The sequence below is a fragment of the Salvelinus fontinalis genome, chromosome 12 (assembly GCF_029448725.1).
Source record: "Salvelinus fontinalis isolate EN_2023a chromosome 12, ASM2944872v1, whole genome shotgun sequence".
Taxonomy (NCBI): Eukaryota; Metazoa; Chordata; class Actinopteri; order Salmoniformes; family Salmonidae; genus Salvelinus; species Salvelinus fontinalis.
Window position 1 is genome coordinate 3,453,527 of NC_074676.1, and position 27,845 is coordinate 3,481,371.

At 42.2% G+C, this 27,845-nt stretch overlaps 1 protein-coding gene across 7 annotated transcripts; it reads right to left on the reverse strand.

Moving 5' to 3' along the window:
• Window positions 1–415: 415 nt before the first annotated feature.
• LOC129866639 (nuclear receptor subfamily 2 group C member 1-A-like) lies at window positions 416–25,351 on the reverse strand. Of its 7 annotated transcripts, XM_055939410.1 has the most exons (15): window positions 25,013–25,351; window positions 22,865–23,004; window positions 17,192–17,320; window positions 16,600–16,836; window positions 16,182–16,260; window positions 15,910–16,089; window positions 14,250–14,418; window positions 12,210–12,306; window positions 11,050–11,243; window positions 7,757–7,907; window positions 7,385–7,506; window positions 5,395–5,546; window positions 4,595–4,732; window positions 2,030–2,135; window positions 416–1,800 (listed from the first exon to the last, which is right to left on the reverse strand). In XM_055939410.1, the coding sequence occupies exons 3-15, from the start codon at window positions 17,258–17,260 to the stop codon at window positions 1,629–1,631; spliced, it is 1,866 nt and encodes a 621-aa protein (XP_055795385.1). In that variant the 5' UTR covers window positions 17,261–17,320; window positions 22,865–23,004; window positions 25,013–25,351; the 3' UTR covers window positions 416–1,628. The 7 variants fall into 7 exon arrangements, with proteins under 7 accessions (XP_055795385.1, XP_055795384.1, XP_055795387.1 ...); XM_055939409.1 differs by lacking the exon at window positions 22,865–23,004; XM_055939412.1 differs by lacking the exons at window positions 22,865–23,004; window positions 25,013–25,351 and adding an exon at window positions 24,844–24,992 and having other exon boundaries at window positions 14,271–14,418.
• Between the last annotated feature and the right edge of the window lie 2,494 nt (window positions 25,352–27,845).

A 27,845-nucleotide genomic window follows, 5' to 3' on the forward strand; every position in this document is an offset into this window, starting at 1 on the left:
TTTAGATGTGTATTGTTAAATATTACTGCACTAATGGAGCTTGGAACACAAGCATTATGCTACACTCGCAATAACATCTGCACCGAATACATTTGTATATTTTTTCATGCATTCTGGTACCTCACAGCCCCCCTCTATCACGCTCACTTTTTGTTCGGGCACCTCCCGATTTACCAATGAAGCACTGCCCTGGGCACATGTAGGCTACATTCAACACCAAGGCACATACGCTGACTTCTCACAAATGCACACAGACTAGGCCTAAGATCCCTAGACTTATAGCAAGTGCAACAATATTAGCAGGCTAGTTATTGGTTTCGTAACAATAGCCCAAACGGATCTGGAACCAGGCTACAACTGAAGTAGTCATCAAAAAAGCTCACCCCATCATTGAAAAGTGTGAATGATTATATAATACATTTGATTGACCATTGAAATGTCATTTTATTTTGAAATGACTTAATTGTTTTAGCAACTACATTTTAGCAACTACAATTCTTGTAATAAGCAGCTTTAGTCCATGATAGCTTTTTCTTCACATATTTCTATATACATATTTACACATACATACATGATACTTTGAGTTCCAAGTTAGACAAGTGTTGACTCGTGATACAAGCCTTTTCCTTCGGATTAGCAAACAAATATCATAAAGGTTATAACCTTAACTGATCACATCATGGCAAACCAACTCACATTGACAAAAAGTTTCTCCCAAAAAAATTGGGAAAATAATACAAGTGCATGTTGAAACCAGATGAGGCGGGCACTCGAAAAAGTTAAAACAGCTCCTCGGTCCGTTCATCAAAATACAAACGAGATCAGAAGCACAAAATGAAGGGATATAAAGAAAACAGATGTAGGAACTTAATTTGAGCCAGTTTGCAACAGCAGGAAAATAATCCGGCAGAAACAGGAAATGTGATTAATGTGTACTCAAATTCTTTGTAGGGGTTGATTTAAAAAAAAATGCTGTTAAGGCAAATCAAGTCTGACATTTTAAAGCGGAAAGTACAAACTTCAGAAGCCTTTTTAAAACCCTGAATACACAAGTTTGCATTTCCTGTTGTGCAGGAAAATTCTCAGCAACATTTATCAAATTAAGATCCTACATATGTAATGTACTGTACATTACTAAAGAGCACAATTTACGAAGCTTGATTGACTCACTCAAAGTTCATTTGTTGAAGCGGAGGATAACAGCAGGCGTGGCGGCTGTATGGGTGTGGACTACAGTCTTCCTTCTTGAGCTATTATCAGGTTGTCAAAGAAGAGGATTGTTTCAGCATTGAAGGTCATCTGATTCCATTGAGAAAACCTTCAGATTCTGTTTAGGGAGGTGGACACACAGCAATGCAGCCAACCTGGGTTGTGTTCAGTAGGTACGAAACGGAAAGAAAACCGTCCAAAATGGAGTGAAAAATTAAAAACATGGAGGCACTATCTGAACTTCCCACAGATGTTTGTTTTTTTTGCTAATGGTGTGCCCTAATGAACACGACCCTGCATTTTTACCTTGGAAGTTCGCCTACAGCCCTACAGTTGTCCTGCAGGTGATGTTGCCACGGTGACCAGGAGATGCTTCTGGCTGCTGTGGTGACCAGGTCGGAGTGGGTCAGGTCAAAAGGTCAGACTCCAGTGGCCACCTGGCTGTTGTAGTCGGTGGACTCCATCTTGAGGATGTAAGGGATGATGCTGTCTATCTGCACGTTGCCGATGAGGCCAGCGAAGAACAGCTCCTCGGTCACCGCTGCACTCATCAGCCGCAGGGCCGGGAGCCGCAGCAGCAGCTTGGATAACCTGACGGGTAGAGACATTTTATAATGTTATGGATCTTTGCTTTGGCAATAATATTCATGTGAATGTCATGCCAATAAATCATTTATAATTGAAGACAGGAAAGCATTAGAATGTGACAATTTAATTGAGGGAGGCAAAGACAGTGGGAGAGAAACAGAATTGGAAGATGAATGAGAGAGGAAAATATGTTATAGTTGGATTTAGTGGTAAAATGTAGCGAGTTACTGACCGATAGGAGTCTTCTGGGTAGGTCCTGGTAACATAGTCCTGTAGCTCCATGTAAGCCTTCTCCTGGAACCGCTCGATCTGTAAGGTGTTGTCAATGCCTGGGTGGTCTATAGCATGCGCACACACACAGAGAACAAGTTCATTAAACAAAAGGAAAGGTATCGCATCAGAGACAATCGGGTAAATCACCATGGTACCAAACAACCGTCACTGACTGTGTACATGTTTCCATTTTTTTGTTTCCAGTCTTTTATACACTTAACAAAAATATAAAAACGCATGTAAAGTGTTGGTCCTATGTTTCTTGAAGTCAAATAAATGATCCCAGAAATTCTTAATACGCACAAAAAACGTATTTCTCTCAAATGGTGTGCACAAATTTGTTTACATCCCTCCAAGATAATCCATCCACCTGACAGCTGTGGCATATCGGGAAGCTGATTAAACAGCATGATCATTACACAGGTGCACCTTGCGCTGGGGAAAATAAAGGCCAATCTAAAATGTCCACAGATGTCTCAAGTGTCGAGGGAACATGCAATTGGCATGCTGACTGCATGAATGTCCACCAGAGCTGTTGCCATAGAATCCTCTACCATAAGCCGCCTCCAACGTCGTTTTAGAGAATTTGGCAGTACGTCCAACCGGCCTCACAACTACAGACCACGTGTATGGCGTCATGTGGGCGAGCGATTTGCTGATGTCAACATAGTGCCATTGGGGTTATGGTATAAGCAGGCATAAACTACAGACAATGAACACAATTGCATTTTAAATCGATGGCAATTTGAATGCACAGAAATTCCGTGACGAGATCCTGAAGCCCAATGTAAGGCACATTTATTTTAAGGTATAGGTAACGGGATGCAAATCTTTATTCCCAGTCATGTGAAATCCATAGATAAGGGCCTAATTAATTATTTAATATTGACTGATTTCAACATGTAAAATCATTTAAATTGTTGCGTTTATATTTTTGTTCAGTATAGTTCTTGGCAAAGACACAGAACAAGTAGATTAAGCAAAAGGAAAGGGTGCAACTCTGCATTTATAATAACTCTCCCTTTTTTTAAATTCAAAATATATATATATTATATATTTGCATAATCTGCGTCCAGGAGGTTGGCCCAATGAGCGTAATCATGTGACAATTTTTCACAGAAGTGAGTTGCGTCATGCAACAGTTTCTCATGTACGCTACATTGCCAAAAGTATGTAGACTCCTGCTCGTCGAACATCTCATTCCAAAATTCTGGGCATTAATCTGGAGTTGATCCCCCCTTTGCTGCTATAACAGCCTACACTCTTCTAGGAAGGCTATCCAATAGATGTTGGAACATTGCTGCGGGGATTCAGCGACAAGAGCATTAGTGAGGTTGGGCACTTAGGTTGGGCGATTAGGCCTGGCTTGCAGTCTGCATTCCAATTCTTCCCAAAGGTGTTAGATGAGGTTGAGGTCAGGGCTCTGTGCAGGCCAGTCAAGTTTTTCCACACCGATCTCAACAAACCATTTCTGAATGGACCTCGCTTTGTGCACAGGGGCATTGTCATGTTGATTGAGGAAGCACAGAATCGTCTAGAATGTCATTGTATGCTGTAGCGTTAAGATCTCTCTTCACTGGAACAAAGGGGCCTAGCTTGAACTATAAAAAACAGACCCAGGCCAATATTCCTCCTCCACCAAACCTTACAGTTGGCACTATGCAGTAGGGCAGGAAGCGTTCTCCTGGCATCTGTCAGACCCAGATTTGTTCGTCGGACTGCCAAATGGTGAAGCAAGATTCATCACTCCATAGAATGCGTCTCCACTGCTCTAGAGTCCAATGGTAGTAAGCTTTACGCCACTCCAGCAGACACTTGGCATTGCGCATGGTGATCTTGGGCTTGTGTGCGGCTGCTTGGCCATGTAAACCCATTTCATGAAGCTCCCGACTAACAGTCCTGGTGCTGACGTTGCATCCAGAGGCAGTTTGGAACTCGTCAGTGAGTGATTTTTATGCGCTATTCTCTTCAGCACTCAGTGTTTCCCGTTCTGTGAGCTTGTGTGACCTATCACTTCTCGGCTGAGCCGCTGTTGCTCCTAGACATTTCCACTTCACAATAACAGCACATACAGTTGACCGGGGCAGCTCTAGCAGGCCAGAAATTTTACGAACTGACTTGTTGGAAAGGTTGCATCCTATGACGGTGCCATGTTGAAAGTCACTGAGCTTTTCAGTACAGGCCATTCTACTGCCAATGTTTGTCTACGGAGATTGCATGGCTGTGTGCTCGATTTTATACACCTGTAAGCAACGGGTGTGGCTGAAATGGCCAAATCCACTAATTTGAAAGGGGTATCCATATACTTTTGGCCATATAGTGTATCAGCACTTTACAATCTAATTTCAAAACTAACACATTTTATCTTCTCCCCCTCTCTCCGTGGATGCTTTGCACTGTCTGGAATGTGACCAATTACTCTTTGCAACACCGAGTTACATTATGCTTCATTCCATGATATATAATGAAACTCTGTATTCTCTTTCCCCTCCCTCTTTAATCCCTCTCTCCAGCCACCACTCACCAGGGCTAAAGAGGACGATGGCTTTGAGGTAGGCGTATTCATACGAGTCAGGGGACAGCTTGGCCATGCTGTTACAGAACTCCTGCATCCTCCAGATGTGTTCCATCACCAGCTTCACTCGCTCTGGTGACAGCTTCTCTATAGGTGGGAAACGTAAGTCATTTATAATACTATAAACGCCCCCATGTTTTCCCTCAATAACAAAAACCTACTGTGGCTCTGACTCGGCAGATGCTTCTCTGCAGGGGGGGGAACAGGGAATGAACACAAGAGGAAGACTGGAGAAGGACACTGGGGTTCTTTGTCTAAAATCCTTCCTCTCCTTCATATGCACTGATCTTTCAAAAGAAAATGACCAGGTAAAAGCTAGCCTAATGAGCTTCCTTTCCACCATATTGTTTTTCCCAGTCGAGTCTTTTCGAATCAGTCCAGATTATGAAAAAGAGGAGACAACGCGGAGGACAGATTTTTATCCATTGAGATTTTTTATTTTACCTTTATTTAACTAGGCAAGTCAGTTAAGAACACATTCTTAGTTTCAATGACGGCCTAGTGTTCTTAACTGACTTGTTCAGGGGGCAGAAACACAGATTTGTACCTTGTCGGCTCGGGGATTCGAACTTGCAACCTTTCGGTTACTAGCCCAACGCTCTAACCACTAGGCTACCCTTCCGCCCCCGAGCCTGGAAATATGTTTGCTGCATAAATCACACTCCCCATACTGGAAGGCAATTTGGATAAAAATCCGCTGGCAATTATTGTAAATATTGTGAGAAATATGTATTCATTTGTACAATCACCTCCTGTACCTTCTTGTAGGCTGGTCTGCAGGTGGTTGATGATGGCAGCCAGGATGGTGGCGACATTCATAACGTTGGCGCACTGAGCCAGGCCCAGAGCAAACAGTTCGTTCCAACAAGCCTTCATCAGGTTAATGTCATTATCGAGACCCCTATGTAAAGAAGACAACATTCAAAACGTTGGAGCGTCGAGCCAGGCACAGGGCAAACGGTTTGTTCCAACAGGACTTCACCAGGTTAATGTCATTATCACTGGGAAATTTAGGATGCATTTCATTTCATTTAATAAAATGCATGCATGGAGAATACAATAATATACACTGCATTTAAATATCAGAGGATGACACACAAATACTTCCATTTTGGTGCTCTGGCCAGTAGGCAGAAAAAGGCGGACTGATACACATGGCAGTTTGCATATACAGTGCCGTTGGAAAGTATTCAGACCCCTTGACTTTTTCCACATTTTGTTACATCACAGCCTTATTCTAAAATGTATTAACTTGTTTCCCCCCCCATCAATCCACACACCCCATAATGACAAAGCAAAAACAGGTTTTTAGAAATTGTTGCTAATTTGAAAACTGAAATATCACATTTACATAATATTCAGACCCTTTAAATCAGTACTTTGTTGAAGCATCTTTGGCAGTGATTACAGCCTCGAGTCTTCTTGGGTATGACGCTACAAGCTTGACACACCTGTATTTGGGGAGTTTCTCCCAGTCTTCTCTGCAAATCCTCTCAAGCTCTGTCAGGTTGGATGGGGAGCGTTGCTGCACAGCTATTTTCAGGTCTCTCCAGAGATGTTCGATCGGGTTCAAGTCCGGGCTCTAGCTGAGCCACTCAAGGACATTCAGAGACTTGTCCCGAAGCCACTTCTGCGTTGACTTGGCTGTGTGGTTAGGGTCGTTGTCCTGTTGAGGTTCTGAGCGCTCTGGAGCAGGTTGTCATCAATGATTTCTCTGTACTTTGCCTCGATCCTGACTAGTCTCCCAGTCCTTCCTGCTGAAAAACATCCTCACAGCATGATGCAGCCTCCACCATGCTTCACCGTAGGGATGGTGCCAGGTTTCATCCTGGCTTGACACTTGGCATTCAGGCCAAAGAGTTCAATCTTGGTTTCATCAGACCAGAGAATCTTGTTTCTCATGGTCTGAGAGTCCTTTAGATGCCTTTTGGCAAACTCCAAATGGGCTGTCATGTGCCTTTTACTGAGGAGTGGCTTCCATCTGGCCACTCTACCATAAAGGCCTGATTGGTACAGTGCTGCAGAGATGGTTGTCTTTCTGGAAGGTTCTCCCATCTCCACTGAGGAACTCCAGAGATTAACCATCATGAACATGAATTGCTCAGTTCGGCCAGGCGGATAGCTCTAGGAAGAGTCTTGGTGGTTCCAAACATCTTCCATTGAAGAATGATGGAGGCCACTGTGTTATTGGGGACCTTCAAAGCCACAGAAATGTTTTCGTACCCTTATTCAGATCTGTGCCTCGACACTATCCTGTCTCGGAGCTCTACGGACAACTCCTTCGAACTCACGGCTTGCTTTTTGCTCTGGCATGCACTGTCAACTGTCGGACCTTATATAGACAGGCGTGGGGCTTTCCAAATCATGCCCAATCAATTGAATTTACATCAGATGGACTCCAATCAAATTGTAGAAACATTAAGGATGATCAATGGAAACAGGATGCACCCTGAGCTCAATTTCGAGTTTCATAGCAAATGGTCTGAATACTTATGTAAATAAGGTATTTCGTTTTGTTTTGCAAAGATTTCTAAAAACCTGTTTTCGCTTTGTCATTATGGGGTATTGTGTGCAGATTGTTGAGGTAAAACATTTCATCCATTTTAGAATAAGGCTGTAATGTAACAAAATGTGAAAAAAGGGATCTGAATACTTACATCTTCCATTACTTACATCTTACAATTCAGTGTAAGAGAATTAGAGACACAGAATGAGAGCAGTAGGTAGGTAGGGACTCACCCCAAGGCTTGGAAGGCAGGTATGGAGCGCGCCCAGTGCATGGACAGGAAGAGGAGCCTTGAGGCCGACTCACAGATGTAGTTCACGTTTAGGTACTCAGGCATGGGCAAAGGCATCATCAACTAAAGAGAGTGAGCAAGAGAGACATCATGATTGAGTAAGAATGGGCCTAGACATTCATTTTTTTTTTCTTTAAGCACTCTACAACGTACTGAAAACAAATTTCCATTTTAAGATGGATCCATTTTTAAGAATCCATTTTTAAATCAGGTGTTATGGTCAGGCCCTGGGTCTTTGAGTGGGGTAGCGTCCCACGTGGCACCCTTTTCCCTTTATAGTGGAATAATTTTGAGCATGGCCCCTGGGCCTCACCTTGAAGGGGACGTGGCTGTCTGAGAGAAGGGGCCCCTCCAGCTCCACCACAGGGCCCGACTGGTCCCCTGACATCAACTGCAACGTGGCCTCCAGAGAGGCCGCTGAGCCATCACCAGGATTCAAGGCCTTGGCCAAGGTGTCAAACGCTCTGGGGAGGTGGGAGAGCGAGACAACAAAACAAGTCAATCGACAAATTAGTGCTCGATTCACACTATAGTGCCGACTCAAAACCAAACTCTTCTGGCTCTGATATTTTAGTTTGTCATTGTCCTTTCCAGCACAGTTCCATCAATTATGGTGGATACGTAAATCAGGCCAGCTCAGTACATCTCTGTTTTGGCTCTGTAGTGTAGAAGCCCTTTACACACACACACAGGAGAGTTTAAACTAGTACACTTAGTGCCTTCAGAAAGTACTCAAACCGCATGACTTATTCCACATTTTGTTGTGTTACAGCCTGAATTCAAAATGGATTAAATAGATGTTCTATATCACTCTCCACACACAATACCTCAACGACAAAGTGTAAAAATGTTTAGACATTTTTACACATTTATTACAAATTAAATACAGAAATCTAATTTACATCAAGTATTTCTGCGTAAGTCTGAGAGCTTTCGACACCTGGATTATGCAACATTTCCCCATTATTCTTCCGAAAATATTTTCAAGCTCTGTCGAATTGGTTGTTGAGCTTCGCTAGACAACCATTTTCAGGTCTTGCCGTAGTTTTGACTTAAATCTACCTCGGCTACTCAGGAACATTCACTGTCTTCTTGGTAAGCAACTCCAGTGTAGATTTGGCCTTGTGTTTTAGGTTATTGTCCTGCTGAAAGGTGAATTAATCTTCCAGTGTCTGGGAGAGCAGACAACCAGATTTTCCACTAGGATTATGCCTGTGCTTAGCTCCATTTCGTTTATTTTTAGTCCTGAAAAACTCCCCGGACCTTAGTGATTACAAGCATAGCCATTACATGACGCAGACACCACTATGCTTGAAAATATGGAGAGTGGTACTCAGTAATGTCTTGTATTGGATTTGCCCCAAACATAACACTGTAATCAGGACAAAAAGTTCATTGCTTTGCCACATTTTTTGCAGTATTACTTTAGTGCCTTATTGCAAACAGAATGCATGTTTTGGAAACAAAATGATTCCGTACAGGCTTCCTTATTTTCACTCTGTCAATTAAGTTTGTAGTTACATCCTCAGTTTTTTCCTACCACAGCCATTAAATCCTAATTGTTTTACCATTGGCCTCATGGTGGAATCCCTGAGCAGTTTCCTGCCTCTCCGGCAACTGAGTTAGAAAGGACAGCTGTATCTTTGTGGTGACTGGGTTTATTGAGACACCATCCAAAGTGCAATTTACCCATCTACCAATAGATGCCCTTCTTGGCGAGGCATTGGAAAACCTCCTTGGTCTTTGTGGTTGAATCTGTTGGAAATTCACTGTTTGACTGAGGCACCCGACAGACATTGTATGTGTGGGGTATAGAGATGAGGTAGTCCTTCAAAAATCATGTTAAACACTATTATTGCGCAGAGTGAGTCCATGCAACTTACTATGCGACTTGTTAAGCACAGTTTTACTCCTGAACTTATTTAAGCCTGTCACAAGAAAGGGGCTGAATACTTATTTATTGTCAAGACATTTCAGCTTTTCATTTTTTTATTAAAAATCATTTTATAATTTTTTTTTTTTTTCACATAATTCCACTGACATTATGGGGTATTGTGTGTAGGCCAGTGACCAATAAATCTCAATGTAATCCATTTTAAATTCAGGCTGTAACACAACAAAAAGTCAAGGGGTGTGAATACTTTCTGAAGGCACTGTATTCATCTCTAAAAGTACTTCTATTGTCTTTACTTTCTTAGAGGTAAATATGTCTATTAGTGTTGAGATTCAGGAAGTGATACAGAAATAGACTGCAGAAAGGAAAACAAGCTTCAAGCTTGACAGATCTTGGGATAGGAAATATCTAACCAGCACGTAACCTAATTAACCGAGGCAGGAACACAGGAACCACATGGCCCTTGACTGGAAGAAAAAATTCAATTTGAGCCCCATGATATACAGAAAACACAACCGCTAAGTTCCTTCTGATACACTCAGAACATTTATCAGCTCTAAAATCAGTACTGCCGTTAGTCAATCCAAGCACATGACATTTTACCTATTAAAATCCTTTAAAGACGTTGGGGAAGGGGGGATGCTAAGCTGACATATGGAATTGTTTTAAGATGGTCATAATATGGATCATTTAGCTATTTGATTTGGAACTTTAGGTCGATGTTGGCCTTTACTACTGAAGCCCATAGAAACACATTGAATAACACATTCAGAAATGGCAAAAAGGACAGTCAGAAAATAAGAAACAAGGTTTTGAAGTGTCCGTCTTAAATCTAGGAGATGTAAAAACAAAATAAATTTTAAAAAACAGGAAATATTTTGTATAATTTTTTTTTAATTATACATATTGAACCCCTTTTTTGAGTAGGCACAAAACTACCTTCATACTTCCATTCGTTTTTTGTTTCTTTTAACCGGTACCTTCAGACGAGTCCAGTAACACTTGTGGTGGTCCTAGAGCAAAACAGAGCACCATTGTGTTTGTGAGAATCTCCCCTTTCCATAGTGGGGTCCCATTAGTTTATAGCCCAAACGGTTCAGACAGTACCAAACAGAAGTTGGCACATAAACAGTACAGACTTCGGACGAGTCTCCTCGTAGAGCAAAACAGAGAACACCATCGTGTTCGTGAGTCTCCCCCGTAGGTCAAACCATACGGACGCTGCAGACATTTACGTGAGAAGCCCGATTTTAGGGATGTATCATGGTCTGACAAACACCACTCTAGCTCTGCCACCTTTCACCGCAGATGCGGAAGTGCGACACTGGCAGATGCGATAGATTTGAGATGCAGCCAATTCAAAAAAACATCTCTAACTTAAACTTACAGATTTTTATGTTTTTGTTGTTGTTATGAAACTTGGATTTAATCGACTGAAGGGGGTTAAAAATAGATACAATCTGGGATCTGAGAATTCGTTCAATGGCGAAATACATTGTGTCTAGCTACAAAAAGTTTTAAACTATCATGTGGGTATTATGGACTGTCAGTCTAAGTATCTAGAGAACCGTCTATGGATTTCAGAAGGGCTGTGCTGTACGTCCCTAGCCCTATCCCTCAAATGTATACCAAAACAAGTGGCGGGGATGGCATTCTGCATAAAACAAATTCCAGAAAGTAGCTTTAGAATCCTGCATAAGAAATCTCCTCACCGCGTAATGTCACTGGCGGTCTGTTCGTCTCCTTGGAGATCCGTCATTGAGCTGTCTCCGTTGCTAAGGGTGTCGTCCATACCCATTAGGTCATTGCCGTCTGTAATGTCGTTCATCTCCCGGGCCTTGTTCAGGTGAGCCAATGATGTCACCACGTTAGCCAGCGTGCTCAGGTCACCCTGACATGGGTCATTCTATGGAGAGGCACAAGGGAAAATCAGCACCACTATTAATAATGGATACCTCTACTTTTGGAGTCCCAATCGTTTCCCCATTTTAAATATTTGTGAATAGATATATTTCCTTCCTTAGATAAAACCATTGCCTGAAACTTTAACAGGATGCTCAAATAGATTCAATCAGACCTCATCACAGACTAACATCCCAGTTGCATTAACCAGCAGAATATCTATTGTCAAAATGAATATATTGCCAAGGCTGAATTGCTGTAGTTCAATGCTTGGTTTCCTTTCTGGCTATCGGGAACAAATCCAGTGCGGTTTCAATAAAACTGCAGTTTCCCGGATAAAATGAACAATTACAAAGAGGGAAAGACGTAGGAAGACTACCCACACCGAACTTTAAAATAGTATTTCTATGCACCAGCATTTTGTCCAATCCTAAATTGGTTTGATTCTTCCAGCCCTCGGCTGAGTATAAATATAAATACGGTGTCTCCTATTGCCCTGGAAGAGATGGTCTTCACTTATAGTGTGCCTCCAGAAGGTCTTCATACCCCTTGACTTATTCCACATTTTGTTGTGTTACAGCCTGAACTCAAAATGGATTACATAGATTTTTTCCCCTACACACAATACCCCATAATAACAAAGTGAAAACATGTTTTTAAACAGTTTAGTGAAAAATAAATCTCAAATCTATTTTACCCATTTAGAATTTAAGCTGTAACTGAATGTGGAATAAGTCAAGGGGTATGAATCATTTCTGAAGGCAATGTTTTTTTTGTTTTTTGTTTTATAGTTTTTTTTTTATACATACTACATTTAACTTTTTAGCTCTATGGTATGTATGCTTTGTATGTGTACTTAAAAAAATATATATAAACACTCAAAAAGATGAGTTTAGCCCACGGGTGGACGCGAGCTAACTATGAAATTAATTTGTATATTGTGCCCCCCACGTGTGCTGCAGTTACTAACCGATTCAGGGGATGTCGGGAGCAGGATGGTGTTCTCCAGCTTGGGGAATGGCTGCTGGATGTTGAGGAGCATGCTCGACTCCAGCAAACTAGTTGATCTGCAAACACAAACAACACTTCAATTCTACCATCTAATCCCACAGAGATCTCGAAGGTTTGCGTTTACACAGGCAGCCTAATTCTGATATTTTGCCCAATTAATGGCAAAAGAGCTGATCGGTCAAAAGACCAGTTAGTGGAAAAAGATCAGAATTGGGCTGCCTGTATAAATGCGGCCAAATGGCTATACAGTCATTCCGTTTACCCTAACCATCCTCTTCATTTACACTAATCTGGAAAAAAGGTTGAAAGCTAGCCTATTTTGGATGCGTTTAGACAGGCACCCCAAGTCTTTTGACCAATCACATCAGATCTGTTCACATCGGATCTTTTTCTGAGCTGATCTGATTAGTCAAAAGGCCAATTAGTGAAAAAAATATCAGAACTGGGCTGCCTGTCTAAACTCAGCCAATGTTGAGCTTCCACAATATTGTTTTCACCTGTGAAGTATTTTCCAATCAGTGCAGATTAATTGGAGGACCAATTATGAACGATTGAGACTGCTGAAGCAGTGGTTAGTCTTCTCACATGCTGACCAGACCGGACACGTCACGTGCGCGAGCGTCGCAAAATAAATTTAGAAATCCATGTTATTCAATTATTGCACCCACACTGCTTGCGCGCGCCAACGAGCGTCTGCGACACCAAGGGCTAAAATAGATGTCGTTCCTATTTCTGACGCAGATCGCGCTGCAAGTCCTGCCTCTCCCATCTCCTCATTGGTTTATAGAAGCAGGTACCCACGTGCCATCTCCTCATTGGTTTATAGAAGCAGGTACCCACATGCCATCTCCTCATTGGTTTATAGAAGCAGGTACCCACGTGCCATCTCCTCATTGGTTATTCCCACGTGGGTGATAGAAAGACGAACTGTTTTGCCGGTAGTCATGGTAATACAATGAAAGCTTAGATGCGATTACCATATAATTTAAACGATGAAAAGGCCTTGAAGGAGGAGAGATGACTAGAAACGATTCGGTTGGCCGTTTTATGTGTGGATTAATTGTCGGAGTAGAGATCCTTGTGCATTTCAGGTAAAATAACAACTCAATGTTTATATCACAGGACAAATTAGCTAGCAACAGCAAGCTAGCTAAATAGGACAAATTAACGTTAGCTAGCAAGAGCAAGCTAACTAGCGAAATTACCATACATGTTTAATGCTTTTCGACCTGTCCCCAAATTAATGTCATTGGTTCAGAGTTTGTTTTGATATTTTAACCTGCGCGTCGTGATCGCGTTTGGTGTGGGGGGGCAAAATAAATTTATGCACAATAGCACACGCGCGCAGACGGTTGGGCAAGGTGTCAGATACTCAAGTGGCCACTAACAACAAAAATAAATGTTTTTAAAAAAATGGAGGTTGGGCAGATACGCGTGAACAGGAACAACTCCGATATAAAGTGGGTTTTTTCCCCCGAAGTTGCCACGTGTCCTACTTATATCAGTGCAACCTAAGCATTACGGAACTTCTATTTGATCAAATAAGCCACACAATTATATTTTTTGTTAACCAAATTCAACCCTCTTACTAACCTTCATACAAAAACTCCTTGCTCGGTAAATGGAAAAAATTAAAAAGCCACCTGCTGGAGAAGACAGATTTTGGGACCAGTTATCCCTCTGACTTCGCCTCTTTCTCTCTGAGTGGACTCTATGGACTGATTTCTACATGGGAACACAGGTGTGTCCACTCCAGCCAATCAGTAACATCAATTAATTAATTAGGGCTCACACACTGGTAACGCATCCCGCACAGAGATTACAGTGGAGTATGTACCCTGTGCCTTTTGAGGCTGTGTTTGCAGGTGTTTGGTGTGACCTCATGCGCCTTATATTCCACCACTCCAAACCAACTTCCCCAATGAAATACATAGAGTTGGTTTTATAATTGTATGCTGTGTTGCTCAATGTGATGGGGCCCTTAAGCCAGCTGCAGTACCTGGCTGTCTCCTTGTAGTACCTGGCGGTTTCCTTGTCGGTGACGAAGGTGGGCGTGGCAGCCAGAGGACTACACAGGTTCTTCCTGATGTAGATCTTCTCCGTAGACGCAGCACAGTTGATAGACTTCTCTCTGGATACATCCACCGGCTTCCTCTCACACTGAACGGCTAAGAGAGAGGAAGAGAACAGTTAACTTTAATCCGCCATGCTTATGTGCATTTTGTGATCGACTGCATTGCAGTCGGACTACACAGAACCAGTGATTTACAAATCACCTTCCATCCCAAATAACTACTCATTATGGCTGTATACACAGGCAGCTAAATTAAGATATTTCGCCAATTCATTTGCATATCTGATATTTTCCTAATATGTAAACAGCAAACAACAACAAAAAAACACATGGAATCTGATCTTTTGATTTACGATTCATACCACCTCCATATGGCTGTGTTTACACAGGCAGCTCAATTCTGATCTTTTGCTCAAAAATTGGGCTGCCTGTGTAAAAATAGTCTAAAGCTTTGTTCACACTGCAGGCCATAATGCTCAAATACGTTTTGTTTTTCAAATCAATTTTTGAATACTGACTGTCCAAACAGCAAGTTACAAGTGACCAAATAGGATTTGGGTATGTTCAGACAGCAGTCATTTGCTGACATGTCTACGCCAGTTGTCATAGCAACAACGGATGTGTGCGCAGTGGTGTAGGCTGATTGGTGGTGGTGCTCGTGCTTCCGATCACTCGGAAGTTACGTATCAAGCTAAGGTGACAACAATGCCAACCATGGACATTTCCCAGTTGCCTTGAATGTTAAAAATCATAGTGTACGAATGCTTTTAAAGTTTCAAAGGATAAGATGATCCAACTTTCAAAACGAGGTCCTTTTTGGTTAGCCACAGCAGTCAACTAGCTAGCTAGGTAGGCCCTAGCTGTTTAGCTTTCTAACACATTCACTCATTTGTTTGTAAACAACACCCTAGTTAACTACCACATGCTTTTGTCAAAACTGTCAACAGCATATAAATAACTCAGATTTGACTGTTCAGACAAGTCGCGTGGCCAGGAGTCTGATTTGTATCCGATTTCAAACCACCTACAAATGTGGCTTGAAATATCTAATTCCATGTGCTTTTTGTCCGCAAGAAAAATAACAGATTTTAATCAGATATGGAAAATAAATGTTTAGAGTCACTTCAAACTGCCAATGTGAACAAGGCTTTAGTAGACCGGAATCCTGATACAAAACCTCCATGTGCGACTTCTGCCTGAACGCTCAGATCGAAAAAGAACTGCTCGGAAGTGTATTTTTTGCACATGACATGCCTTTATCATGACAACCATCCCAAAATGTAAAAGTGACAGGAATTTAGCATTGCATCTGTGTGCTACTATGTTGACAGTCAAAAATAAATATTGGAATATATAAATTAAATCAGATGATTTGGGTTCTTAGAGTGCCTGTGTGATCAATACCTCCACTTTGCTCAAACTGATCCCCTCAAACATACTGACTAGTAAGCAACACAGGGCATTGTGGAACATTGCAGACGTTGACAAACTGACACCATTTCTTAAATGACATGTTAGAGAAGCATGTGTGTTTGACATTATATACCTATGTGAACGTCAGTAAGTGATTGGGGCAGATACTCACAGTCCTGTTTCATGCCCAGAACCATGCAACGCTGAAGTCTGCAGTACTGGCAGCGGTTCCTGTGGTGCTTGTTGATGACACACTCGCCAGACCCCCTGCATGTATAAACCAGGTTCTTCCTGATGCTTCGCTTGAAGAAACCCTTACAGCCCTCACAGCTCACAGCCCCGTAGTGACGACCTGGGCGAGGGGAAGGGACGGACAGGGTCAGTCACACAATGAGGAGAGGGTTCAAGAAGGGTCAGACCAGTTCAAGTGCATGTCATTCCTACCTGAGGCCTTGTCTCCACACACCACACAGTACTCCACCACAGGCTTGGAAAGGGCCTGGTCTGACCCTTCCGTCACAAACTGGAAATACAACGCACACAAAAAGCAAAAGAGGCATTCATATCAGATGTCAAAGACACTTCTAGGGGCCTGTTTCCCTCACAGATTAAGCATAGTGCTGGACTAAACGGAATGTCAATTCTTGCATATAGAGCGCCGTCTCATATGAATTTGAGAGGGGTTACATTTCCCTAACCCCATTCCTCAGCTGTATACCAAAACAAATGGCAGGCGGCTGTTTTGCTGAAAAACTCGTAGCTTTAATCTGTGCTAGGGGAACCAGAATTTTGTGGATAGCAATATTCTGAATAGAAGGTAGTAAGAGGCTAGAATATTGGTGGTGCAGGCCGAGGCCTCTACCTGGATCTGCTGGCCAGCCAGGTCAGGGGAGACAAACAGCAGCTGGTTGACCCCTGAACCATCTGGGGCCGCCAGGATCACCTTGCCCGGGGACGAGGCTTCTTGTTTGGCTAGGATTACCTTGCCTGCTGTGGAGTAGTCTGCGTTAGCCAGGATAAACTGCTGCTTCCCACCAGAACCCTGCTCCAATGCAGTGACGATCTGGATCTTCTGGCCCGTGGACTGGTCTGTCACAATCTGGAAGGAAAGGAGAGGAGAATAATCAAGTCAACTTATATGAGAATAACAGAAATACTTCAGCCAAATTATGTTCAGTTAGTATACTGTCTGAAGCCAATATGCTCTATTTGGTGTGATCAAATGCCGACGAACAGTATTGTTAATAGTGTCCTGTCCCATACCTTTCCACTGGAATCTAACCCTGATGCTGTACGTTCTGCTATTGTCTAACCTTGAAGTCATATGAAGGTACTAGTCATGCGGATGTTGACTAATAATAGCCTTGACCAATAGTTTGGGGGTAAGGGATAACCTGAGACGTGGAGGTCACAGCCATGTCTCAGGGCAGGAAATGACCTGTCCGTGACATTACCTGGATACGGTGTCCCATCATGCCACCATCAGCTGACACCAGCTGAATCCTCTGAGTCTGTCCGTCCATGACGCCAATTCTGTTACCTTCTGCTGCCGCTCACATCAAAGCCCCAGGAGGCACATCAAACTGTGTAGGAAGGAAGGAATCTTTCACAGTTACTGGGTATGCATTGAAAATCGATGATAAACATATTTGCATCAGAACAAGTTCTCAGAGAGTGAGATGTGTAGCAAATGGGCTTATTAATATCATAGCAAAAACTTTTTTTCTAAAATAGACACCATATAGTTAGTACTAGGCCATAAGGATGGGCCAGTAACGCGTCTATACAATGAGAGGACAAACATAGGCCTACATTCTTACATATCATAATTATGGACGTCAAATGTTCAGGCTGCTACACAGACTATGGCTCTAGTTTAGAGCGCCCGGTAAAATGTTGTTTGAGAGCATTTTAAAACTCTCAAAATGGTTCAATTAGTGAGAAATACATGTCATTGTTGCAATGGTTTGTGATTAGGAAACATATACTATCATCTTAATTGACATGTTGAATTATTTTGCCATATAAAAACGTATTTTGGATTGCGCTAATTTCCCTAATGTGGACAGTTTGTGTTACTACCTTACACAAACTTGCATTTTCACCCCATAACATTTTGTGGAATGACATCCTTTTTTACTTCAGATTGGTGATGTTAAAATAAAAGTTAAGTCATCACGATAACGTAAGATCGATTGCTTTAAAAAATATATCTAGATCTTTGGTGTTGTACCGTTGATTTTGTCAAATGCTGGGGTGCGCAGGACTTACACGCTGACCAAACCGGCCACCTAGCGTACACAAATGTTGCAAAATAAATGTTTTTAAATCATTTCATCCAAACTGCTCACGCGCGTAGGACTGTGACGGTCATGAAATTGTCAGCCTGTGATTGTCACGCTAATAGTAACTGCTGGTCTCACGGTAATTCACCTTTAATTAACAAACATGTTTAGCAGCTCTTGGCTTCCACACAAAAGCTACAAGCCACCGATGCAGACCTTTGGAACATCTAAATTTGAAAAAGTCTAATAAATACATGTAATATAGCATACACCGTCACAATAAATGTATTATTTATTTTAGACAGGTCTGAAGAAACACGCTATGAAGAAAATGCAGTCTATTTCAGAAGAACAGAATAGCATACTGTGAGTTGCGCTTATGTTAGGCCCTGATCTGGCTATGACATATGGCTGGGGGCTACAGTAGATACAAATCCCCTTTGTGTGGCCGTAACGTCCCCTAAAAAAATATTTTTTAATGCCTTTTGCAGCGAAAGTGGCCAGTGTGCCCTTGTGCTTCGGAGCACGGTGATTGGCAGCCGGGCAAAGGGAATTATAATTATTATATTCAGCCCCTCTCAGATATCTCAATTTTGATTAGCCATTGCCTGTCACGTGATCGGGTCCGTCTCACAGGCATCTCAGCTCCGAAGTAGGCTACAAGTGAAGACAGACACATCAGGGACGCAACTGCGTGCATCCTTCTTATCGAATTCCCAGGTGCATATTGAAGATATTAGAACTGTTCACATTTACTTTGTCAGCCAACAAGATGAGTAGGCCTAACGAACAGCAAAAGCACTAGCCTATGGGGAGGCAGGTAGCCTAGTGGTTAGAGCGTTGGACTTGTAACCGAAAGGTTGTGAGATCGAATCCCTGAGCTGACAAAGGTAAAAATCTGTCATTCTGCCCCTGAACAAGGCAGTTAACCCACTGTTCCTAGGCCGTCATTGAAAATAAGAATTTGTTCTAAACTGACTTGCCTAATTAAATAAAGGTCAAATTAAAAAATATATACTGTCCCCCATAGTACAAAAATGGACCTATTCTATTGGTCAACTTGTCTTTCTATGCGAGAAATAAATACTCCAAAACATACTCTGGGACAGTTGTGGGATGCGATAGATCCCAAATTAATACAACCACTCGCATCAAAACAACTTTTAAAGCAATGAGGCTAATAAACAGATCAGAACGTTTAGCTTAATGTTGATAAACTACTGGGCCATTTCAATGCGCACCCGGCAGTAGGCTCCAAGCGTTCCAAGATGCAATCAATTAGCGGGAAAACACTTTTCTTAAAAGTGACCGCAAATGCGATTATGCATCTAACGCTTTACTATAAAGGTGAATGTGGTAAAAATTATCTTCCCCAAATTGCATGCCAGTTATGCTCTACACCGGTTGTAAAGCAAATTAAAATGTGCTTATTTTTAAGAAGTTATTTGGCCACTTTAGTTGTGATACAAACCTTATCAGCATATAGGTCTATGGGCTAGGCTACATGAGGTGTGCCACTATGATTTGGAAAAGTTGTAAAATAAAAAATAAAATAAATCAAATAAAAAGGCTGTTTCTTGCCTTACTGCACACGCTGGACATCATTCACAACTGATAGGCTAATATTGTCACCCATCAGACTATTCTTAACTTCAAAACAAACTTTTTTATTTGTCACATGCGCCGAATACAACAACTGTAGACTTCACTGTGAAAAATGCTTACTTTACAAGCCCTTAACCAACAGTGCAGTTCAAGAAGAGTATTTATTTAATATTCAAGAAAAATATTTACCAAGCAGACAAAAAAAAAAGTTATAACAATAACGTGGATATATACAGGGGGCACCGGTACCGAGTCAGTGTGCAGGGGTACTCAATGTAAATTGTCCGGTGGTGATTTTATTTATTGTTCAGCAGTCTTCTGGCTCGGGGGTAGAAGCTGTTGAGGAGCCTTGTGGTCATAGACCTGGCGCTCCGGTACTGCTTGCTGTGCGGTAGCAGAGAAAACAGTCTATAACTTGGGTGACTGGACTCTCTGACAATTTTATGGGTTTTCTTTTGACACCGCCTATTGTATAGGTCCTAGATGGCAGGGAGGTTGGCCCCAGTAATGTACTGGGCCGTTCGCACTACTCTCTGTAGCGCCTTATGGTCAGATGCCGAGCAGTTGCCATACCAGGCGATGATGCAACTGGTCAGGATGGTGCAGCTGTAGAACCTTTTGAGGATCTGGGGACCCATGCCAAATCTTTTCAGTCTCCTGAGGGGGAAAAGGTTTTGTCGTGCCCTCTTCACGAGTATTTTGTGATGTTTGGACCTTTAAACTCTCGACCCGCTCCACTACAGTCCCGTCTTAATTAGTGGATTTTGGGGGCCTGTTCGGCCCGCCTTTTCCTGTAGTCTACGATCAGCTCCTTTGTCTTGATCACACTGAGGAAGAGGTTGTTGTCCTGGCACCACACTGCCAGTTCTCTGACCTCCTCCCTATAGGTCGTCTCATCGTTGTCGGTGATCAGGCCTACCACTATTGTGTCATCAGCAAACTTGATGGTGTTGGAGTCGTGTTTGGCCACACAGTCGTGGGTGAACAGAGAATACAGGAGGGGACTAAGTACACACCCCTGAGGGGCCCCAGTGTAAAGGATCAGTGTGGCAGACATGTTGTTGCCTACTCTTACCACCTGGGGGAAGCCAGTCAGGAAGTCCAGGATCCAGTTGCAGAGGGAGGTGTTTAGTCCCAGAGTTCTTAGCTTAGTGATGAGCTTCGTGGGCACTATGGTGTTGAATGCTGAGCTGTAGTCAATGAACAGCATTCTCACATAGGTGTTCCTTTTGTCCAGGTGAGAAAGGGCAGTGTGGAGTGCGATTAAGATTGTGTCATCTGTGGATCTGTTGGGGCGGTATGCGAATTGGAGTGGGTCTAGGGTGTCCAGGAGGATGCTGTTGATGTGAGCCATGACCAGCCTTTCAAAGCACTTCATGGCTACCAACGGGGCAGTAATCATTTAGACAGGTGACCTTTGCTTCCTTGGGCACAGGGACTATGGTGATCTGCTTGAAACATGTAGGTATTACAGACTTGGTCAGGGAGAGGTTGAAAATGTCAGTGAAGACACTTGCCAGTTGGTCCGCGCATGCTTTGAGTACACGTCCTGGTAATCCGTCTGGCCCAGGGCTTTGTGAATGTTGACCTGTTTAAAGGTTTCGTTCACATCAGCTACCGAGAGCGTTATCACACAGTCATCCAGAACAGCTGGTGCTCTCATGCATGCTTCAGTGTTGCTTGCCTCGAAGCGAGCATAAAAGGCATTTAGCTCATCTGGTAGGCTCGCGTCACTGGGCAGCTTGCGTCTGGGTTTCCCTTTGTAGTCCGTAATAGTTTTTAAGCCCTGCCAGATCCAATGAGCATCAGAGCTTGTCTTTACATATACTATATGTGTGAAATTAATTGTCTCGGAACAGCGGAAAGGGAAGGGGATAACTAGTCAGTTGTACCTGTTGTAAAGCAAAGGAATGTGCTTAATATTAGGAAAGTTGAGAAATAAATATAGTAGGCCTAGCCTATAGAAAGATGGGATCCTCTTTTTAATAGAGGCCATCAAAACTTTATTTTCTCATGCTATTGCATAGCCTATAGAAATGTTGCACAACATGAGCTCATGGGCTCTCATGAAGTGTTTGATTTGATTTTAGATCACATTTGCATTGCTGTCAGAGTGATTAGCGGGACAATAGAGTGCTGAGTACCAGGCAGTTAGCAAGTTTGGTAGGCTGCTAATGAGCATCAAAGCTTGAGCATGTGGAATTTGACTGCAGTCATGATGTGTGGCGGTAATAGGGTCACTAACATCCCTACACACACGTCAACAGTCACCTGAGTAGCCAGTCTCTAAAATAGAACTTGGTTCTATTTTAAACGCTTGATGTGCTGCAAGTCCTGCCTCTCCCATCGACTCATTGGTTTTTACAAGCATCATGTTGGTGATTGAAAGATGAACAAGATCCACACACTCCAGTCCAGTTGGTGGCAGTAATGCATCTTAAAGTTGGTTGCCAACTTTGGTGCACTGGGTTAAAGCCCAGTGAACTAATGCGAAATATGCTATCGGAGTGCGTACCAAGAGCGACCTGAAGGTTTTCCACCGTGACGGGAGTAAAACAGAGCTGAGTTTGGGGTTATTTTTCTGTATGGAAATGTTCCATATGCACAAAAAGCTTATTTCTCTCAAATGTTGTGCACAAATTTGTTTGTCACTTTTAGTGAGCATTTCTCATTTGCCAAGATAATCCATCCACCTGACAGGTGTAGCATTTCGAGAAGCTGATTAGGTGCACCTTGTGCTGGGGACAATAAAAGGCCACTCTAAAATGTGTTGTTTTGTCACAACACAATGCCGCGCCACAGATGTCTCAAGTTTTGAGGGAGCGTGCAAGTGGCATGCCAAGAGCTGTTGTCAGAGAATTTAATATTCATTCCTTTACCATAAGTTGCCTCCAACATCGTTTTAGAGAATTTGGCAGTATGTCCAACCGGCCTCACAACCGCAGACCATGTGTATGGCATTGTGTGGGAGAGCAGTTTACTGATGCCAACATTGTGAACAGAGTGCCCCTTGGTGGGGTTATGGTATGGGCAGGCATAAGCTACAGACAACAAACACAATTGCATTTTATGGATGACAATTTGAATGAACAGAGATACTGTGACGAGATCCTGAGGCCCATTTTTGTGCAATTAATCCGCCTCCATCACCTCATGTTTCAGTATGATAATGTCGCAAGGATCTGTACACAATTCCTAGAAGCTGAAAATGTCCCAGTTCTTCCATGGCCTGCATACCATTGAGCCTGTTTGGGATGCTCTGGATAGACGTGTACACCAGTGTGTTCCAGTTCCCGCCAATATCCAGCAACTTCGTACAGCCATGGAAGAGGTGTGGGACCACATTCCACAGGCCACAATCAACCGTCTGATCAACTCTAAGGGAAGAAGATGGGTCACGCTGCATGAGGCAAATGGTGGTCAGACAGATACGGACTGATTTTCTGATCCACACCCCTACCTATTTTTTAAAGGTATCTCTGACCAACAGATGCATATCTGTATTCCCAGTCATGTGAAATCCATAGATTAGGGCCTAATGAATTAATATCAATTGACTTGATTTCCTTACATTAACTGTAACTCAGTAAAATCTTTGAAATTGTTGCAGTAAAATTTTTGTTCAGTATAGATAAGCCTCCTAAAGGTCTCCTCTAAACAACCATGTAGATGTTATTCTAAGTTTCCGTGTGGCCTTCGAATAGTGTTAGTTGAAACAGTGCTACACCCCAAACGTTTGCCCCCTGTCCTATTGATTTCAACCTCATATCGATGGATTAACAAAAGAAGTGTTGCGTTATACTTAGCCTACCACGTTGGAGACCCACTTGAAAAAAAAAAAAAAAAACGAAATTACAAAATGTAGATGACTGTTCTGAAGGTTGTCCTCTAACCAGTTGATGTAAAAAGAATATCTCCAGTTTCCGTATGTTTTTTTTGAGCACATATCTATGAGTGATTTATTGCCACTTGTCAAAACTGGGTTTTCGGTGTGTGTGTGTGTGCAGTTTATAAGGTGCTCATTTTAAATAAAACAAATACAAGTGATATTGTTACTATTGTGGCACATGTGTAGATTGATATTCTGAAACCTAAACATGACATCTGTTTCTGCATATTGGTCATAGATTTGGACACAAACTGCGTTTTGACATTAGGATATTTATCAAAATGTCTTGTCAACTGAAATTTTTGACATATACATTGAACTTTCAACATTCATTTCCAGTGGCATTCTACTTAATCCGGTAAAACGAGTCCAAAAACGTGCTGTGATTTATTTATTGTAATCATAACAGAAATCACCAAATCGTTTTTGCCCTGCCAACAACAATAACAAATGTTACATGTTACTGAATATGGGTCAGTTTTACTAGCTAGCAAGCAACATGTTTTTGAAATGCCTGCCCAGGTCCTATGCAGGAAGCTAGCTAGGTCGTTAATTACTACTAATGTGAGAAAACAGGAGGGTTAGTCAATGTAGTACAGACTCATTTTGTTTTGACTTAACTTCGTGAGAGTAACGACGTTAGGGGTTGATCAACTCGGAATGTGCATGCTAGCTGACTAGCTAACTATGGGGCACACCGTGGTAGAATTGCACGGCCTAGCATGCTTGTTATCTGCAATTATGGCCGTCTTCACCAAGCTGAGAAATATCACACAAAATCTAGTTAGTTAACTAGCCATACGTTAATATCGATGGTTGTAAGTACAACATAAACACGCTCAGGTCTAGTAGCTAACTATTTCAAATCGATACGGAAGATAAAGGTATTTCTTTTCCTGTAGGTGAAAGGTCATCATTGAAGGGTTAAAGCACGCTAGGGTTCAAGGCCCATACACAAATGCAGCCAGCGAGTGGCGGGACTTCGCGGTTGACAACAAGCAATAAGAACGCACAAATGTAACGTTAGCTAGCAATTGAAAATCAATTTGGAACCGTTTCAAATTGTTGTTGGTCCAATACAAACGAACATTTAGCTAGGTGTTCATATTCAAACATCAGCTCCGGAAATCGAACCAATTTCTTCGCGCTAGGTATTTTTAGTTAGCATTCTCGTACAGGATTCACATCTAGCCCGCTTGCTAGCATACACGTTTTATCTAATAACTGGCACACGAATATCAATTTGTTTGAGTTAGCTAACTACACTCTGTCGTTTAGTGCCAAATAACACCGAGTATCCGTATGGTTTTGATATCTCATTACTTGCCGGTTTTGGTGCACTCTTGGTCCGGAATCATTAGCAAAGTCTACGAACTAGCTACGTTAGCTAATGGCAGCTTCCCCTCGGGCTGCTGGCTTGGCAAATGTATTCTTCATTGTGTGATGCATGACGTGTTTTTTCATGGCAGCTTTCGCGCACAATCCAGTTGTCTTACCTGCTCTGCTTGTTGTACGCTATTGTATAGGTAATAAATTAATGTTATTTTTCTGTCTTTTGCTCCTGCTTCAGGCAGGGTCAGAGTTCGTGACCTTTTTCCTCAAAACACGTTGTGATGCTTCTGCGCATTAGCTCAAACACCCGGGCATCGCGAGTCGCAAGGCTTGCAAAATGCGTATTCTGTTGAATATCACAACTGACGGCTTTTAAAACAAAGTTGTGGCTTTTCCGTGATCCGCATGACTTTTTGTTTTGAGTCCTGGTGTATCCTCAGTTCAACCATGTCATTCGAGTTTTGCAATTAATGACAATGTAGCTAATGCCGTAGTGTGTCCACTGTCACCTGCTGTTACACAATTTCTTGTGATATTATTTAATCCCCTGCTGTTGGTCAACTGTGTTTAAAGTAACTGTCCAGTGTTTCCAGATTTATGGCCTATAATTAACAATATGATTGAAATAGTTTTCCTGGAATTAAGTATGTTTTTTTTTTTTTTTTAAATAAGCTTTTCAATGTTGCAGTGGTGTGGGAGTATACCAGTCTTTAAAACGTTCATGCAAGTGGACCGCTGATTGGCCAGCTCCTCCTCAGGAGGAAATTTTGCCCTTGGCTCAAAGTAATGGGCAATCAATCATAACATAGATTATGCAGACCTACTAATTACTTATTAGGGGTTCACAGCAAAGCTGTGAAATCTATTTTTATTCTATGAATAATTTTTCCTTGACTTAATAAATAATTCAAGCATGGATTGGCAACTTTTCAAATTTGGCACACAGACTAGAGACCATGAGTAACTTGGTCAAAAATAATGGCACAGATTGGCCAATAAGGGGTTGCTGTTATTTATACGCGGTCTCACTTCATTGCTCATATCCGTCTCCCGTTTGACTTAGAGACTTAACTGTGTATGCACAGTGCATTCGGAAAGTATTCAGACCCCTTGACTTGTTCCACATTTTATTACATTACAGCCTTATTCTAAAATGGATTCAATATCCCCCCCCCCCCCCCCCCCGCAATCTACATACAAAACAATGTGGGTCTACACACAATACAGGTTTAGACATTTTTGCACATTTATTAAAATAAAGATGGAAAAATCACATTCACACAAAGCAAAAACATGTTTTTAGACATTTTTGAAAATGTATTAAAATAAAATATAAACTGGAGAAAAAAATCACATTTACATAAATATTCAGACCCTTAACTCAGTACTTTGTTGAAGCACTTGGCAGCAGTTACAGCCTCAAGTCTTCTTGGGTATGACCTTGTGGCAACACCTGTATTTGGGGAGTTTCTCCCATTCTTCTCTGCTGATCCTCTCAAACTCCGTCAGGTTGGATGGGGAGTGTCGCTGCACAGCTATTTTCAGGTCTCTCCAAAGATGTTCGATAGGGTTCAAGTCCGAGCTCTGGCTGGGCCACTCAAGGACATTCAGAAACTTGTCCTTAGGGTCATTGTCCTGTTAGACTGGGGCGAAGGTTCACCTTCCAAGGCACTTAGCGCTCTGGAGCAGGTTTTCATCATGGATCTCACTTTGCTCCGTTCACATTTCCCTCAATCCTGACTAGTCTCGCAGTCCCTGCCGCTCAAAAACATCCCCACAGCATGATGCTGCCTCCACCATGCTTCACCATAGGGATGGTGCCAGGTTTCCTCCAGATGTGACGCTTGGCATTCAGGCCAGAGAGTTCAATCTTGGTTCCATCACACCAGAGAATCTTGTTTCTCATGGTCTGAGAGTCCTTTAGGTGCCTTTTGGCAAACTCCAAGGGGGCTGTCATGTGCCTTTTACTGAGGAGTGGCTTCCATCTGGCCACTCTACCATAAAGGCCTGATTGCTGGAGTGCTGCGGAGATGGTTGTCCTTCTGGAAGTTTCTCCCATCTCCACAGAAGAACTCTGGAGCTCTGTCAGAGTAACCAGTGAGTTCTTGGTCATCTCCCTGACCAAGGCCCTTTTCCGCTCTTTGCTCAACTCTAGGAAGAGTCTTGGTAGTTCCAAACTTCTTCCATTTAAGAATGATGGAGGCCACTGTGTTCTTAGGGACTTTCAATGCTGCAGAAATGTTTTGGTACCCTTCTCCAGATCCGTACCTCGACTATACTAGGGTTTTGGTACCCTTTTAGGTGTCCTGCTAGCGGGACAACTTCCGGTGAAACTGGAGGGCGCGCAATTCAAATAAATAATCGTAACAATGATGGATATTAAACATTTATTTACATACAAGTGTCTTATATCGGTTAAAAGCTTAACTTCTTGTTAATCTAACTGCACTGTCCGATTTCCAATAGGCTTTAGAGCGAAAGCATGCCATGCGATTGTTTGAGGACGGCACCCTACATCAAAATATTTTCACTCACAGGTTTCATAAATTCACAAATAGCGATTAAATATTCACTTACTTTTTGAAAATCTTCCTCTGATTTGTCATCCAAAGGGTCCCAGCTACAAGATGTAGTGTCGTTTCATTAGATAAAATCCTTCTTTATATCCCAAAAAGTCTGTTTAGTTGGCGCCATAAATTTTAGTAATCCACTTGTTCAACATGCAGAGAAAGGAATCCAAAAAGCTACCGCTAAACTTTGTTAAAACAAGTCAAAATCCATTTCTATTTAATCCACAGATGCCTTAAAATGTAATTCAACTATAATATTTCATATGGAAAGAAGTATGTTCAATTGGAAAACGATATTAGCAGGTGCGTGTCCTCCTCATTGCGCACACATATGCTGATTTCCAATTCTGTGTCCCTGTATCAAAACTCATTATTCTTCCTCGTTTGGGAAGTAACAAGCCTGAAACCTTGAACAATGACTACAGAC